Source organism: Chionomys nivalis, chromosome 16 (assembly GCF_950005125.1).
Source record: "Chionomys nivalis chromosome 16, mChiNiv1.1, whole genome shotgun sequence".
In the NCBI taxonomy this organism is placed as follows: Eukaryota; Metazoa; Chordata; class Mammalia; order Rodentia; family Cricetidae; genus Chionomys; species Chionomys nivalis.
In genome coordinates, this window is record NC_080101.1 from 57,922,392 (window position 1) to 57,940,620 (window position 18,229).

Consider the following 18,229-nt stretch of genomic DNA (forward strand, 5'->3'; position numbering starts at 1 on the left):
AAAACAAGGTGGGAGGTTAAAAGCCGCTGGAGTGGAACAAAGGATCTCAGGACGCCTTCTGAAGTGGCTGCAGCTCCCAGGGAGGGGTGCTGGTAAACCCTTGGCGTAGGGAGCCTTCACCCTGGAGACCGCAGGAGGCGCGGCCCCGCCCTCCGTAGCCCCGCCCCAGCCAATGGGAGAGCAGGATGTTAGCGTGTGGGAGGTGCGGCTGGGTTGCTACAGCGGGAGCTGGGCGGCGGCGGGCGCTGCCGGAGGAGCCTCAAGCGGTTCGCCATGGACGGGCTGGAAGGTGAGACGCGGGCGTGTGGCTGCGGGCCTCGAGCGGCCGGGTCTGGGGCCCGGGCTCCCGGGGCAAGTGTGGCCGGCCGACCGGCGGCGAGGTCCCCGCCGGGCCCGGAGCTGGTCGGCCCCGCACCGGAGCGTGACCGCGGGCTGCCTGCCGCGCACGGTCCTGGGCTTTCTCGCGGGCTCGGAGCACCTCGTCCTCCCTCCTGTAAGGCCTTCCCACCATTTTCTGGTCCTTCTTGATCCAGGAGTTTCCTTTGGGTCGTCAGCGTCTCTGGTCAGGTTTTATTTTCTTTGCAAACTGTATTCTCGGTTGAGGTCCGCGAAGTCCCTTGCTGGTCCCTCAGGACTCGCCCCGCCTCCCGAGAGCCCGGGGCACACACCTTGGGCACTCCCTGGTAGCCTTCCTTCCATTCCTACCTCATCTTGGTTGGACAGATGCCAGAGCATCTCCAAGGAAGTGTCCCTGGCCAGCTCTACTCCAGGAACAATAGCTCCAGCTTGATGGTTTATTCACGAGGACTGACTAGGGAAGAGCCAGCGTTGGTTCCTATCTTCGCTTTTTTCCTGGTGCTGCTGTAACCATGGCTTCAGATTTTGCTTTGTTCCCAGTTCTTTCACTTTTTCTCCCTTTTCGTCCATTTAAATCCCGTGTAAGGACAACGTTCGTTGAAAAACAAAGGGAGGGAAAACCAAAATCATCATCATCAACAACAAAAACCCTAGCATTGGTAACAACAGCTTTAAGATTTAAAAAAAGACAGTAAACCGTTCGATAAACAAGCTTTCAGATTTTTTTCTTCGTTTCCTTATTAAAAAAAATTACACCACTTAACGTACTTGGAATGAGCAGGGACACTGAACCCTTCATTTTATGTATTATGGGTAGTTAAATATTTCAGGGTGTGTTATGAAGTGAAAAGTAGTAACTGATAACTTTTTTTCAGTGCTTTAAGTTCACCGGAAAGAAAATGCAATAATATGATTATGAATTTTATTTCATAGTTTTACAGTTAAACCCTCACCAAACACCTTGTAGGCTATTAAGAATTCCAGTTGACCATATCCGGGCAGCTACAGTTCACTATTACCTGTGAAAGTCTTGGCGTACCTACCGTTCAACTTTACAGGGAATGAGAAATTGTACTGACAGCATGCCTTCTTAATCTCTTAATTAGGGAGACTCCTGCAGGCAGCTTCTTTTAATTATTTAAAAAGCAGGGTGGAGGCGTGGGTTCCAGAGTTCTTATGCTATCATAGTGCATGAAGAGTGCTCTGGATCACTTCCCAGGTTTTTACTGATCAACATCTACAGTGATAGGAATATTCACCCAGTGTTTCCCTTCTTCATCCCGTGCATACAAAGAATAAGAGTTGTCAGAGATCTATCCATTCTAAGAATCTTTACATTTTAAGCTGTGCTCATGTTGCTGTTACAATATGAGTCAGAAATTTGGGAATATAACTGAAAACTATTATAATATTCATCCAGTGTATGTGTGTGTGTGTAAAATATACGGATCTGGGTGTAATATGGAATGAGCATGATTTATGAGTCTGGTTTTTGTTAAACAGTACCAACCCTTTAACTCTTTGATTTTTTTTTTTCTAAAAAAATAAGATACCATCATTAAATGTTAGTTATGATTAATTAGGTTGAAATATGAGAAAATAGTTTTTTGTCTGGTAGAACAGCTGAATATTGGTGATTTCAAGTAGTTCAACGTAATAAAAGCTCAGAGTGTTCTGTTGAGTAGAAAACTGGGCTTTTTTTTGGCTTCAAACCAATCCCCCACCCTCACCTTCCTTAAAACAAAAAAAGGTCAGTTCCTTTTACATCACCTTTTGCAGAGTTTTAAATTTTTGACTCATTAATTTATTCACCCATACTTTCACTTAAGTTATTTGATAGCTTTTCTCTAGAGTGAAACTTATAGGACAGTATTATTATAAAATCTTCACGTTTACTTGCTCTGTTTTTGTTATTAAGCAAAAATAATCTTTGACATTTGACTTACATTTTTAGTTGAAAGTAGTTACTGGTCTGAAAAAATTCTTTCCAAGCCATTTTTACTCTTTTAAAGTAAATTTTAGCTGCTTACATATAAATCATACCATGTATGTTGTTTTTGATTTTCTGGAACTTTTATGTCTCTGGAATTGTCACAAACTAAATTATTAAGTTGCACACTGTGTTGGAAAACAATGTTGTTATAATTTTGTATGATCCATAGCAGAACTTTTGCATGGCTTGAGTAATTAGAGCAAAACCTTTGATCTCTTTTCATGTGAAAGCTGTACCCTGGATGTATCTAAAGAGCACAGAGGTAATTTTAGAGTTGGGGAGTTCTAATCTCTTGAAAGTTTTATCAACTATAAGAGGGAGGTGATAAAATCTAAGGTTTTGGCTTCTTAATGCAGTATGGTCATTGCCTCCCTAATATCCTCAGACATGGTTGTAGCAGTTAGGGCAGGCATTAGCAGGCCATTCCTTCTCTGAACTGCTGCATTTATTACCTTAGTGTTGCCTTTGAAACGTAATTATAAGTCCCTTTGCTCCTCGCTACTCTAACACCTACTGTAATGTCTACCACTATGCTTTGTTAATGCTTCTCTTTTATTGTATCTTAGCAAGATGTTTCTGTTAATTCAGGGGTTTTGGAAGTTGCTTAAAATGCACTTCCTGTTTACTTAGGTAATATTATATCCTTCTGGGATCTTTGATGGAGTTGAAAGCTAAATAGTTATAGTTTTCCTTAGTTATGATAAAAGATAAATTATGTAAAACTTTAGACTCACAAAAAATGTCGTAGCTATAATTATTGCTTGATACCTGTTTCATTATATGTAATTTTACTCTGTTTAAGTGAAAACCTTTTTTATTTAGACATAAAGGGGGAGATGATATGGAATTCCCCTCTGAGTCTTGTGCATATGTTTTATTACCATTGGTTAATAAAGAGTCTGCTTTGGCCTATGGCAGGACAGAATATAGCCAGGATGGAAGAGATAGATAGATAGATAGATAGATAGATAGATAGATAGATAGATAGATAGATAGATAGAAAGAAGGTGGAGTCAGACACCGTGTAGCTGCTGAAGGAGAAAGATGCTGAAATCTTACTGATAGGCCAAATCCTCATGGTGATACATAGATTAATAGAAATGGGATAATTTAAGATATAAACACTAGGTAGGAATACGCCTAAGACGTTGACCAAGCAGTGTTGTAATTAATCTAGTTTCTCTGTGATTATTTGGGTCTGGTCTGTCAGGAAACCAGCACATAATCACCTTTTGCTTATGTTGTATCCTGGTTTAATGAATACTCCTCATCTTTGTGTGGCTCTTGATTGAGGCTGAGTTGGAATTCAGGTATTTTGATAGCCTGAGGGTTTAAGGAAGCTTTTATTTAAACTTTTGTTTTATCTTTCTTGTTTTTTTTTTTTTTTAAATTTCTTCTCTGTGATTTGAAAATGTGTATTTTTTGAAAATTTACTTTTGTGTATTGGTGTTTGGCTTACATGTATATATGTGCACTGTGCCTATGCCTAGTGCTGATGGAGGTCAAAAGGAAGTCTCTGATCTCCTGGGACTATAGTTACAGTTGTGCCGCTATATGGGTATTGGGACCTGAAGCCCAGGTCCTTTGCAAGAGCAGTAACTACTCTTAGCCATTTGGCCATCCCTCTAATCCAGAATTTGGGCATATTATTCAAATCAGTATCCCCGTTAGCTATATAAAACAAAACTATTAAATATTAAACCGTGTTGACTATATTAGGTATTAAACGTACACAGAAAAAAAATAGTAGGTTAGGAAGAACAGGAAATTGGGTATTAAAACTTGCCACACTCACACACACAAAAAGGAATGTGGAGAAGAAACTATTACTTATGAAGAAACAAATGAGCTTGAAGAAGCTTATATTATCTGCATGTAGGTAAGAAATCTAGTACTAACCTGCCAAATCTTGCTTAGGTGGAGAAACCTTGGAAATTCAGGATTGGGAAGAAATACAGAAGCCTAAAGAGGAAGAACACTAAAGGTCAAAAGATTTATGAATAGTACCTCGTGCTATGGAAAAGCCTAGTCAGTGAGGGTGCAGAAGAGGCAATTAAAATGACAGTTGGTAGATTGATAGAGTCGTTGCCTCCCATATCTTAGTCACCCTTATTAGCATTCCCTGATCTTGTCTGCTTCCCAAGATAGCCTTGGCTATCTTCTTTCCCATATTCTTTTTTCTTCTTTTTTATGTGGTTAATTCCTTGACATTCAAACATGAATATTTGTTTCTACTTACTTTTCTCCTATTTAGAGAAAATTTTATTTTCTACTATTTAGAGAGAAAGGTCTCTATAAGATCAGGGTTTTTGTTTTTATTTCATTTTTTCTTTTGCCTTTAGCTCCATATGTCTTAGAACATTTTATCTAATGCCAAAAAAAAAAAATCAATTAGTATTTGTTGAATTAAGTAAGAGGCTTGTAGTATATAGATAGGCTTAGAAAGTGTGTCTAATCACGTAGGGAGTGGAGGGGGCTAACTAGTCAGTATTTGAAAATATGCTATCCAGGAATCGATCTGAAGTATTCCCTGAGTGAAAAATAATTTCTGATGAAATGAGTAGTAGAAAATACCAGCTCTTTTTTTCTTAATTGAAGTAAGAAAATTCATTTAACTTTGTTTAATATAACATTTCATAAGCATTTGCCCATGTAACAAAGCATTTGACAACGATTTATGAAAGGGGAAACAACTAGGGAGGAACTCAGAGCAGTGTCTCATCCCTTTTCACCCTTATTAGCATCCCGCATCCCGGTGGATGCCTGGAACCAGCTGTCCGGCCTATAGGTGCCATGGTTTTCCATGTATGCACTTAATGGAAAAATTTAGCTTGTATATTAGAAATACTAAGAGATTGACAATAGCTGATAATACACTGAATAATTGCACTCTGACATTAATTATGAAAATATGGCCTGAGAGAGTGCATCAAGATAAACGTTAGTTTCTTAGATTGTAGTTGACTAGGTCAGTGAAACTGCAGTAAAAGAAATCCTGGATTAAAAATTCTTCTGAGATACGATATTGTGATAAAGTTGGAAATCTAGAGAAAGCTTGAATGTTTTAAGAAAATTTAAATCATTTAAGTTCTATTTGTTAATTCAAAGTCAGATAATTCAAGTGACGTGGAGGGGTATGTATAGAATATAGTAAGTGTATATGCGGAAGTCTAAAATGATTTGAACAGGGAAATTTTAGGACATTTTGGAGATGGTAGGTATGAAAGAAGAGCCATCTGTAAATGACCTTGGGAAAAAAGTGGCAAAACAAATTCCCGAGTTATATTGCATGTGAAAAGTTGAATTCAGATGAGCTGTGGTTCTTTATAATGTATAAGACTACCTGTAAGCACATTCACATACAGTAATGAATGCTGGAATTGTTCTATTATCCAAAATTTCTTTTGAAAATGTTTTCTCCTATTCTATACATCTTAGAGTATTTATAACTATTTTAGATAATAGTATATTATTTCACCTCACCAATATTATATACTAGTGTTACATAAAAGTATAATTTCAAACCTTATAGAAGTTTTGAAACCAATGAATATTAGAACTCTTAAGAGAATCAAGTTTGTATTAGGTAAGTTTTACAGGGATAAGATTTGTTTTCTGAGTTTTATAATACTAAAGTATTTTAAACAAAATATTTTTATTTTTGATACAGACACACACAATGTATCATGATCATATCCACTCCAACTCATTTTTCCTACTTCCCAGAGACACTTGCCAATACATCCCCATGTCCTCATATTTTTTCTTACTATTTTTATAACCATTGAGTCCAGGCTCAGTCTCATGCCTGTAACATGCCTTCAGGGAGTTCTCAGTGCAGTGGCCTGTCCTGTCCAGACAGAAGCATTCCCCTTGTCACATTCTTTGAGGGCCCTCCTCTGAAATGTTTTCTGAGTCCTGGCTGAGCCCTCAGCAGTCACTTAACCTCAGCACTTTGTTTTTGAGTCTCTACATTAACTGCTGCCCACATCAGAAGAAGCTTCTCTAGCCAAGCTAGGCAGCACTAATTATATGAGTCTAAATGTAAATATTTGGAACACTGTTTGACAATATGTCTGTTAGTAAAACAACAGTTACAGGCTCCTCCTAGAGCTCATGGCCCCTTGAAAACCATGGCCCCTTGAGCCAGGGACTTTTTTTTTAATTGATGTTTTTATTGAGCTCTATATTTTTCTCTGCTCCCCTCCCTGACTCTCCCCTCCCTCCTTCAACCCTCCCCCAAGGTCCCTGTGCTCCCAATTTACTCAGGAGATCTTGTCTTTTTCTACTTTCTACTTCCCATATAGATTCGATCTATATAAGTCTGTCTTAGTGTCTTCATTGTTGTCTAAATTCTCTGGGATTGTGGTTTGTAGGCTGGTTATATTTGCTTTATGTTTAAAAACCACCTATGAGTGAGTACATGTGATAATTGTCTTTCTGTGTCTGGGTTACCTCACTCAAAATAATGTTTTCTAGGTCCATATATGTAGAAGAATGAAAATAGATCCATATCTATAAACCATGCACAAAACTCAAGTCCAAATGGATCAAAGACCTCAACATAAAGCCAGCCACACTGAACATTATAGAAGAGAAGTGGGAAGTATAACCCCAGCAGCGCAGACACAGAGAAACAATTAATAAATGGGACCTCCTGAAACTGAAAAGCTTCTGTAAAGCAAAGGACACAGTCAACAAGAAAAAAACAGCAGCCTACAGAATGGGAAAAGATCTTCACTAACCCCACATCAGACAGAGGTCTGATCTCCAAAATATCTTAAGAGCGAGGGACTTTATACCAGAGTTGCAGTACCAGTCATAAATTCCATCCTGTGGATGAGGCCTCAACCCAGTTAAAAAGTAGTTGGTTTCTATATATCCTTCATGCAGCTATTACCAGGCAGTTGTTAATATAACATCTAAGTCCAGCACTGGATAAGACTATGCATTTATTTTTTTTTGTCCCCCAGTGACCTCCTGTTTGAATGAAATTGGCCACCATAGACTCATAAGGATAGGCACGTTAGGTTATATGGCCTTGTTGAAGGGAATGTGTCACTGGGGTGGGCTTTGAGGTTTCAGAAGCTCAAGCCAGGACCAATGGCACTGTCTTTTCCTTCTGCTTGCTGACCCAGATGCAGAACTCTCAGCTCTTGTGTTCAGCACCATGTCTGCCTGTGTGCCACCATGGTTTTCACAGTGATGGTAATGGACTAAACTTCTGAACCTGCAACCCAGCCCCAGTTGAATGGTTGGTTGGCTTTGTAAGAGTAGCCATGGTCATAGTGTCTCTTCACAACAATAAAACCCTAAGATACCTACACACAGAGACACACACACACACTTTATTTAGTGGCACTGATTTTTTTTTTTTTTTTTTTTTTTTGCTTTAAAGACATTTGAACATGTTTGATGACTTGTGAGAATTAATTCCAAAAATTAGATTTTATCACATGGTAAACCTATGGCAGATATTAAGTTTTAAAGTTTTTAGTGAAAACGTGAGAGACAATTTCATTTTGCTGACTTGACTAGATAAGTAAATAAGTAGGCTATACTGGCTTTAGAGAGCAATGGTTGCGTTGCTCACCGTGTGCTCCAGTATGTGTCTGCTAACAAGTAGGTACTCAGGTCGCCATTCAGAGCTTATCAGTGAATGGAATTCTTTTTTTTTCTGGATAGTTAACTGGGAAAATGTGTCTGTGTGTGTGTGTGTGTGTGTGTGTGTGTGTGTGTATGTGTGTGTAAAATTAAACCTATGACTTTAGGCATGCTAACCACCTACCACTAATTAGAAATCAATTATCATTAGGTTTTGCTTTGTAATGGGCCTAACAAGTAGATATCTAAAGAAATATTCTTTTAAGCATGTGAACTGTATAAATTTTTTTATCATTTGTACTGTTTAATTTTTAAATTGATTTTTATTTAAGAGTTTATGTAAACATAGGAAACTTAATAGATTATTAAGCACATTCTGTTTGACTTAAAGACTTTTTTATCTTAATGAACCTAATTAGGTTCTGTATGGAAGCTACTTCAGCTTTCATAGTCCAGGTCAGGGAGGTCTCTCCATTCTTATGCCTGTATCAGAGGAGGAAAACGTCAGGTGAATCTTGATTTGCTTTTCTAATGTTCAGCTTAAGGACTGCTATCCAGACATCTCACCTCCATCTAAGTCTCAAATAGTCGCTGTTCACCAGTGAAATAGTGCAGTGGGGTACTAGGAGAGTGGGAGAACAACCCTCCTTGTGTGGCGGCACTTGAGGGCCTTCTTCCTGGTCTGTCTGGGATTGCTGTATTGTTTTTCTGTGGATTCTCACCTAGTGACCAAAGTACATATTTTATGGAGTCAAATTATGCATTTTTTTCAGGAGTTTGTTATTTTGAGCAGAAAATATTTTTCTAATTTCTTTTTATATAAAAAGAGAATTCCATAGTCAGTTTGATTTCAGTAGATGATAGGTGGGTAATTTTACAGGTTTGTAATTCACTTTTAGAAAATTATAGGTATAAGAATAAGTTTAATACTTTGATATAAAATGTTTAATTAAATCAGTTGTATAGTGTCTCAAAGAACATAGTTTTGTTTTTCTTTTGAATCATTTCAGTTATAAAGTTTGTTGTGTCATGGTAGGCTTCTTTAATGACATACAGATTGTAGCTAGCTATTTCTGAATTAATTAATTGTGCCTGTGAGTTTAGAATACTTCAGTGCAAAAGTCTAATGAGTGACTTTAATGTTAAGCATTATATGTGTAATAAATAAAATGAGTAATTTAGAGGATATGTGATGTACAACTTATTTAAATAGAGGATCTTTTTTAATTGATTGATTTATTAATTTTTTTTCCAGCCTGATCATAGTATAACTAGATGATCTCCACTTTGGATACTTAAATTTTCTATTATCTGTTGATAATAAAACAAGATTCCTTTCATTCTAGACACCCATATAAACTTAGGGTGGTTAACTATCACGAGTGATAGTGATAGCTTTTCATGCCTTAGACCTAATAAGATAGATCTGATTCTGATTTTTTGGTATTTACAGAACGTATAAATAATTAAAAGTAAATATTTCCAACAATATCAATTTGGTTTTTCTTGGATTGTCACTGTTTTATGTGTACTATTGTTTTTTATGTCACTGATAACTCAAGCCATTTACATTGATAATTTGCTCATTTTTGAATTGCAACTTTTACCTAAGAGCTCCCAACTCACCTATAAGATCTAACAGGAAACATTAAAAGCTTAAAGTTTTGAAATTTTTGTTGTGAAAACATTTTAACTGGATTGTTTTATGTTTTAGAAAATGGAAGTGTTGTCCAAGTTGGAGAATTGTTGCCCTGCAAGATTTGTGGAAGGACATTCTTTCCATTAGCGCTGGTGAGTAGGCGGACTCTAACCTGTTTGTGTTGGAAGCTGGTAGATCTGGGATTGTTTGGTACTTGAGAACAGTTGTTGTGGCTGAACGTTATGGGGGAGTTCACAGAGGATAATCTTTAAAGATTAGTTTCATCTGTAAATGACTGAACTTCTGAACTTTACTTTCATATGTTAAATATTCCAGCTTTGTAGAAGTAGTAGGAATACTACGAGATAGAAACACAGAACACAAATTTAAGAGGCATAGCACCTCATAAATGTAAATGAGAGTGTATTAACAAAATGTTATAATCTCAAGAATTTGCTTTAAAATTTCTGCAGGAACAGGATTATTTGCTAAAATATAATTGCTGAGCGATATGATGAATAAATAGGGTCACTCTTTCTATTTTCTTTCTGTGTTTGAAATCCTCCAAAGCAACGATTTTGTTGTTTTACAATATAAAAGTACAGCTAAAAATTTCTTAATTTTGTCTTCTTATCATACAGAAATTGAATAGAAGCATGTTTAATTAATCCTGATAAAGTTACCCAGGTATATATAAAATAATAATTATGCCTTTGTATCTTTTTAAATCTCAGATATAAATGTGCAGTTATTAGTAAGTTGATATTAATGTTTTAAAGTTTCAGTCTGCTAACTGAAGTTCTTGCACATTCCACTGTGCATCTTTCAGGCTATTTCTTTTAAGGAAAGTGAACAATTAATGCTTGAAAATCTTCTGATTGTAGATTCCTTCTAAATAATGATGACTTTTTTGTAATCATTTAGAAATACCATCATATATCTTCAGCAATTTCTTCTCTTAACTATTTTCAAATATACTGCTTAGCTTCTATAGAAAACAAAAAAAATATTCCTTCCTATTTAAATATTTAATTAAATGATGTCAAAGTTTAAAACAACTATACTTTATATAATAAAATTTTTGAGTAGGCACCACATACCCTTGACATATACTGCAAACTTTCCAAGGACAGACATACGTGAGAATTCTAGAAAGTTGCCTGCTGCCACTATTTTTATTAAGAAATAGAGCCATTCATTACTGGTTAATACCTATAATACTAACACATGGAAGTCCAAGAAAGGAAGACAGCTGCAAGTTTTTGAGGCCAGCCTGATCCTTAGTGTAAGATCCTGTGTCACGAGAGAAAAAGAAAAAAAATAGACATCTAAAAAGTTTATTCTAGGGAATGGAGAGATGATTAAGCAGTTAAGAGCACTTGTTGCCCTTGAAGAGGACCCAGGTCCTGCTTCCAGGACCCATGATATCGTACAACCCTCCATAGCTCTAATTCCCGGGGATCCTACAAACTCTTCTGGCCTCTGTAGGTAGCCATGCATGCATGTGGTACATATACATACTTACAAGTACATGCTCATACACATAAAAGTACATCTTCAAACCTTTTATTTCAGAGCATTTATTGTCCAATGTTCTTCGAAATAAAGCTAAAAATACGAATAGTCAGTGTGGGATAGCATCAGGACTCAGTAAGTCAGTTCTTTTTTTTTTTCAGACAGACTTCACAGTGCCAGTTTCACGAGCATATTCTCAAATATAAAAGGAACAAAGATGCTTTTAGTACACTATCATCGGTCAACAAGCTGTTTATAATGGAGGGAGAATTCTTTTTTCTAGAGAACTGGTTATTTGGAGATTAGCTAAGATAATTTTAACTCTGTGTGATAACAACTTAGATATAGACGATTGCACACCATAAGAAGGTCTTTGTGAAGAAAGCAAGTTTCAGTTCTAGATGGAGGAGAAGGTTTTGAGTTCTAGGAGAAAAGAGGACACAAATTAGAACACTTGGTTTGTTATTTTGGGTTAGTGTTGTATTAATCCATTTTTATGTTACCATATGCAATCCAACTACCAATGGTGTAACTTTTGTAACCTTAAGACTGAGTCATTCTTCCCTTGCATGATGTTTCTCATATCTGTGTTTTGTATTTACTATTTAAACTGAAGTAGTTTTGAATTGTTTCATTATTGCTTATTCTTTGCCCCAGTGAGAACTAGAATATTAAATGACTTCTGATAAAATTTTAGGATAGCATTTCTATATAATTTCCTTAAAGGTGTGTGTATGTGTGTGTGTGTGTGTGTTAAAGCTTAATTAAGGGAAGATATAACTTTGTCCCTTGATTTTTTAATATAGTGTGTAAAATAAACTCAGTTTAGTTTGGTGGTCTTCTCTTCTGTAGAAAATAAAGTATTATGCTGCATATCTTTATTTTAACAGAAAAAACATGGACCCATTTGCCAGAAAACTGCCACTAAAAAGAGGAAGACTTTTGATTCAAGCAGGCAAAGAGCTGAAGGCACTGATATTCCCACAGTCAAACCTCTTAAACCCAGGGTAACTATAAACTTTGGAACAGTATAAATCTTATTACACTTCTTGAAAAAAATCATAGTGAGTGTTATTCTAGGTAGAATAAACAAAATTCAATGCTATGTATTCAGAATAAATATCAGAAACCTAAATCTTATTTTAACTAATGAGAGAATAAAAATGTCACTGATAATGGTTAAAAAACTATATGGGAAACTGTGGTTTCAGGTGGCCATTCTAGTTGTGTAGAACTTCACTGTGAGCTAGTTTGAAAATGGACAAGTATTTGAGTGACTTCCTCAAACTAGCTATGTGATGCTTTTTATTGTGTGTTGATTTGAATAACAGACAAAACAAACTTAATAATGTGATTTTCTTAAAGTTACATTAGGATTAAAAAAATAACTTAGCAGTTAAGAGTACTTGGTACTCTCCCTGAGGAACCACGGTCAGTTCCCAGCTGCTGTGTCCAGTAGCACATTTTTTTAGAAAATGTTACTTGAAGTTAAGCTAATGAAACATTTATCTTTGCTTTGCTGTCTCTGAATATTTCCAGGGAAGATGTAAGACTTGATTAAGAAGTATAAACCAGCCGGGCGGTGGTGGCGCACGCCTTTAATCCCAGCACTTGGGAGGCAGAGGCAGGCGGATCTCTATGAGTTCGAGACCAGCCTGGTCTACAGGAGCTAGTTCTGGGACAGGCTCCAAAACCACAGAGAAACCCTGTCTTGAAAAACCAAAAAAAAAAAAAAAAAAAAAAAAGTATAAACCAATATTTGAAGTTTTTCATACAAGGTGCTGTTTACATGATTACATTAGCTACCATAGGTGAATTAGCCATATATTTGAGACAGCGTATCTCATAGATACAGAGGCTGGGGAAAAGAGTGAGAATCTCTGTCAATGTCTGGTGTGTTGGGGTCCCTGGGTAAAGGTCTCATGTAAATCAGGTCACGGGATTCAGAGTATGAACAACTGCATAACAAGCTTTATTTTGTATGGCTTTTTATACAGACTAAAAAGCATTAATCTCAGCTCTGGAAATCCCCCTTTACCCATGAACATGATCATGAGAGACTCTTACCTCACCTTGCAAGAAACAATATCTCAATAAATAACGGTAATAAAAATGAAAAGAAGTACATTGAAACAAAGCAAAAATTTTACAGAAGCAAGGCACTTCCTTAATCTATATCTGGTGGAGCTTGAAGAACTGAGCTCTAAGGCCACTTCCCTATCCAGGGTACAGATTCTGACAGAACATTGAGAAATGGGCAGAGAAAGTTTGCTTTCATCTATGCTTGGTTTGCCAAGCAAGCATTTCCCAACTTCATTTCATCTATCCCAGGAGGAGCCTGCACTCTGAGCAGTTCTGTGTCCACAAATCCTGGACATTGATCTGGTTATGTGCCACAGTATGCTTATTAGACTTATGTATGCTTCTCTTTCCCTGTACCAGTTGTATAATGTTGATAGAGGTAGTGTCTTAGGGATTACTGTGGAGATTACACAAGATCATAATATTCAGATGGTACTTTGCTCTTTAAAAAGCTTCATTGAACCACTTTAAGAATAAAAGCAAAGTAAAACCTTTACTGAGTAGTTTGTTGCCTGGCTCCTCCGTGAGTATGATCCATAGTGTGTTAGCAGCATTATCTGAGAGCATGTTAGAAATGCAGTCTTGTGCCTCACATATATACATTGAATTAAAATCTGCTGTTTACAAGACTCTTGGGTGAGTCACATATTAAGCTTTAAAAGCAATTCGATGTTATCATTGTAGTATATTCTTACTGTGTTTGTGCCGAGGAACTCCTACAAAAATCACAAACACCTAAATGATAGAACACACTCGAGTTTGGGTAAAATTAAGAACAAGACATCATGCATAGACTGAATAAGAATGGCCTACAGCAATTGCAGTCCAGCCTAAATTACCCCAAAAAGCTTATGTAGAAAATTTATGGGATTCTGTGACTAAGAATATGATACCATATACATGAGAGGGTCTTTTATCTTAAAGGTAGTTTCTCTAAGCTGAGTTCTTTAAGAATGTATAACTTTCCCAGCACTTGGGAGGCAGAGGCAGGCGGATCTCTGTGAGTTCGAGACCAGCCTGGTCTACAGAGCTAGTTCCAGGACAGGCTCCAAAACCACAGAGAAACCTTGTCTCGAAAAACCAAAAAAAAAAAAAAAAAAAAAAAAAAAAGAATGTATAACTTTTTAACAACTACACCACGTTAGACAGAAGATAAAGTATGCAGACTTGTATTGCTAAAGCCAGAAAGGAGAAAGTGGGGAGGTGGGGAATGCAGAGTTGAGCAGGCCCTGTGCTAGATGTTTTCAGGACCCTTCCTGAAGATAAAAGGCCCAGTTATAAGATGGGTCTCTCTCTAAAAGTGGTTGCCTGAACAGGAAGGGAGAAAGGGTCGCAGCAATAGTTTTCTATTTTCCATAGACATGTAAAAGGCAAGCACTTGCAGTCATGAGCCTTATTTAGAAGTAGTATGTTCTTTCCCAAAGAGAATTGCCTTTCCCTGTAGCCTAGCATTTGCCTTTTGTTTTTCTTCTTCCAAATCTCTTCCGAGTAGCTGCACCAGCATTGCTGCTCTAGTTGGCAGTGGGAACCTAGAGAACAGAGCCTAAAAATGAGGCTAAAATCTCATACAATAGCTTAAAGTTTATTTAGGGATTCATATGGTTTATATTTTGAGGGTTAAGCAAGGTCAGATCATGTGAGCAAAGTTCACTTGAGTTCAAATTGTATGCAGACAGAAGGATAAGGTCCAGGAGTTTAGACTGAATATAGTCAGGAAGGCAATCTGTACTTGCAAACATCATCTAAAGAATAATGGGTAAGATAGGTAATCCAAAGTAAAGCCCACTCCTATTATTATAATACCTGGGAGGAGCGTGGAAACATTCCAAGAATGTTCTGGAGGAACAAAGGTTTATAAGACTCTTGTCTTTTTTACTTGGAATATTCTCAGAAGCTTTCAGAATTCTCTTCACATGGACCTGTGAAGCTGTATTTGTGGACGTGGTTACGAAACCTGAAAAACCAAATACATTCAGGGATGAATAATAAGAAGGCTGTTAGTCACATTGGCACAGGAGAGAAACAATAAATGGGACCTTCTGAAACTGAGAAGCTTCTGTAAAGCAAAGGACGTGATCAATAATAATACATAGCAGCAGAATACAGAATGGAAAAAGATCTTCGCCAACCCCACATTGGGCAGAGAAGTTGATCTCCAAAATATACAAAGAACTCGAGAAATTGGTCATCAAAATAATAAATAATCCAATAAAAAATAATGGGGTACAGACTTAAACAGAATTCTCAACAGATGAATCTAAAAATTACTGAAAGACACTTAAGGAATTGCTTAACATCCTTAGCCATCAGAGAAATGCAAATCAAAAGAACTTGTGAGATTCCATCTTACACCTGTAAGAATGGCCAAGATCAAAAATGCTGATGACACTTTATGCTGGAGAGGATGTGTGGTAAACGGAACACTCCTCTATTGCTGGTAGCAATGCAAAATCATACAGCCTCTTTGGATATGAGTATGGCAATTTATTAGGTAATTAGTAAACAACCTACCTCAAGACCCAACAATACAACTTTTGGGTATACCCAAAGGATGCTCAATCATACCACAAGGACATGTGCTCAACTATGTTCATAGCATTATTTGTAATAGGCAAAACCTGGAAACAACCTAAATGCCCCTAGACTGAAGATTGGATAAGGAAAATGTGGTACATTTACACAGTGAAGTACTACATACACAGTGGAAAAAAATGACATCTTGAAATTTGCAGACAAATGGATAGATCTAGAAAACTTCATATTGAGTGAGGTAACCCAAGCTCAGAAAGACAATTATAACAGGTACTCACTCATAAGTGGCTTTTAGACATAAAGCAAAGAAAAACCAGCCTACAATTCACAATCTCAGAGAGCATAGACAACAAAGATGACCCTAAAAGAGACATACATGCATCTGCATAGGAAGGAGAAAAAGACAAGATATTTGAGTATATTGGGAGCATGGAGTTTGAGACGGTAGAAGGGAAGGGGGAAGGAAGGAGGGGAACGGGAAAAATATATAGCTCAATATAAACAATAAAAAAATCCAAAACCAACTAAACAAACAAGCAGAAGGCTTTTAGCTTGCTTTGGTAGAAAGATCTGTCTGTGAGGAAAACATGTAGAAAAGACCAGTGCACCTTGCCATTAGATGCCTGGTTCTGTGGAGCAGATAAATGTCACCATTTAACTGGAAAATAAACTTTTAATTTTACATTTTTGCATATTAATCCATGAGTGAAAGTAGGTTTTCTAACTCAACAAAGTTTTTGATACTCTCATAGGATTTTGGGGAATATTGCTTTGTTGTGCTTTAAAAGACGTCAGATAGCATGTGGGCCTGGGAAATTTTGGTGGGAGTTTTAAAATAATATTTTACTTTTAAAAAACAAATATAAGTTTTGTGACTTTTTGCTTGTTCCTTTTTTTGTAAAATTATTTTCCATTTTATCTTATGAGATTTCTTGACAAACTTTTTCTTTTTCGTATCTTATTGTGTAAGAACTGTGCATCATATGCTATTTTTAATTTGTAGGTGAATTTGGAAACTTCATACATTGGCACTATATATACAGTACTACTGCTCACCTTTAATTCCTCCCATGTACTGCTCTCCAAATGCATATCTTATTTGATTATTGTATGCACACTACATGCACACACCTACATTTATGTCCAACCTACTGAGTCTATTGGCATTGCTCAGATTTGGATGTGTTCAGGGTTGACATCTTGGAATTAGACAACCTATGTAGATGCTCATCCTGGAAGTACATATATTATTCCTCTCCTGGCAGCCACATACTATCTGTAGCTCTTCATTTACATGTCAGCTGGTGTTGTCATTATGCTAGTCGTCTTTTTTCTTTTTTTTTTTTTTTTTGGTTTTTTGAGACAGGGTTTCTCTGTGGCTTTGGAGCCTGTCCTGGAACTAGCTCTGTAGACCAGGCTGGTCTCGAACTCACAGAGATCCGCCTGCCTCTGCCTCCCGAGTGCTGGGATTAAAGGCGTGCGCCACCACGCCCGGCATGCTAGTCGTCTTTAGGCAAACGTAGGGTTTCGTTTTCTATGGATGCAGATTTCGTGGTATGATTGGTGGACACTATCTTGCAGCAGGTGTCCTGTCTTCTGACTCTTATAATCTTTCTGTCCCCCCGCCTTTTTTTTTACTTTGAGCCTCAGATAACAGTGGCTTGCTTCATGGCTGTATCTGTTGGGGTTGGCTACCACAGTCACCTAGTCTCTGCCTCCTCTTGGATGAGGCGTGAGAACTACACTGTCACTGTAGTCCTGTACATATGTGCATGACCAGAGCTAGGCCTATGAGTTAGGGGTTTACTTTTGCATTTGTATTTTTAAATAACTTTTTTTTTACTTTGATTGAATGCATATTCATTTTTGATTTTAAAAATAAAGACATTGCCGGGCGGTGGTGGCGCACGCCTTTAATCCCAGCACTCGGGAGGCAGAGGCAGGTGGATCTCTGTGAGTTCGAGACCAGCCTGGTCTACAAGAGCTAGTTCCAGGACAGGTTCCAAAACCACAGAGAAACCCTGTCTCGAAAAACCAAAAAAAAAAAATAAAAAAAAAATAAAGACATTAAGAATAGTTAGATTATCAGGTATGTATCTACAGTCATGTATTTAGTTTGTGGTGAATGTTTTATCTCAATGTTGGGGTAGTCTGGAATAAGGAGTTGAAGAATACAGAAATTACTGCATGATTATCTTTAAATAAACAGTTGAACTCTTTATGTCACATTATATGCCAGAATGAATAAAATATACAGTGAATAAAATAAAAATGAAATTAAACAAAGCAAAAAAAACCTTCAACAGTAAGTAGTGAATTAACTAACAGTGTTGGAATAATTCTGCATATCAAATCATCTATAGGTCCTCAGGAATTGGAGAGAAAACAAGTAATTTCTTCTATACATGGAAGTTATTTCAAAAAGCCTAAAAGCCAAGGAAAGAAGTTGCCTAGGAATATGACCCATTCACAGAATAAATACAGATGACTTGGTGATCTGATGAGAG

The 18,229-nt window shown here is 37.1% G+C and overlaps 1 protein-coding gene across 2 annotated transcripts in view; it reads left to right on the forward strand.

Moving 5' to 3' along the window:
- Positions 1-203: 203 nt before the first annotated feature.
- Positions 204-18,229, forward strand: part of Zc2hc1a (zinc finger C2HC-type containing 1A) — a 41,038-nt gene continuing 23,012 nt past the window's right edge. For both annotated transcript variants that reach the window (XM_057790947.1, XM_057790946.1), the window contains exons 1-3: positions 204-289; positions 9,669-9,745; positions 11,999-12,115. In XM_057790947.1, coding sequence (XP_057646930.1) covers positions 274-289; positions 9,669-9,745; positions 11,999-12,115 — 210 coding nt within the window. In that variant the 5' untranslated portion in view covers positions 204-273. The remainder of the gene's footprint in view (positions 290-9,668; positions 9,746-11,998; positions 12,116-18,229) is intronic.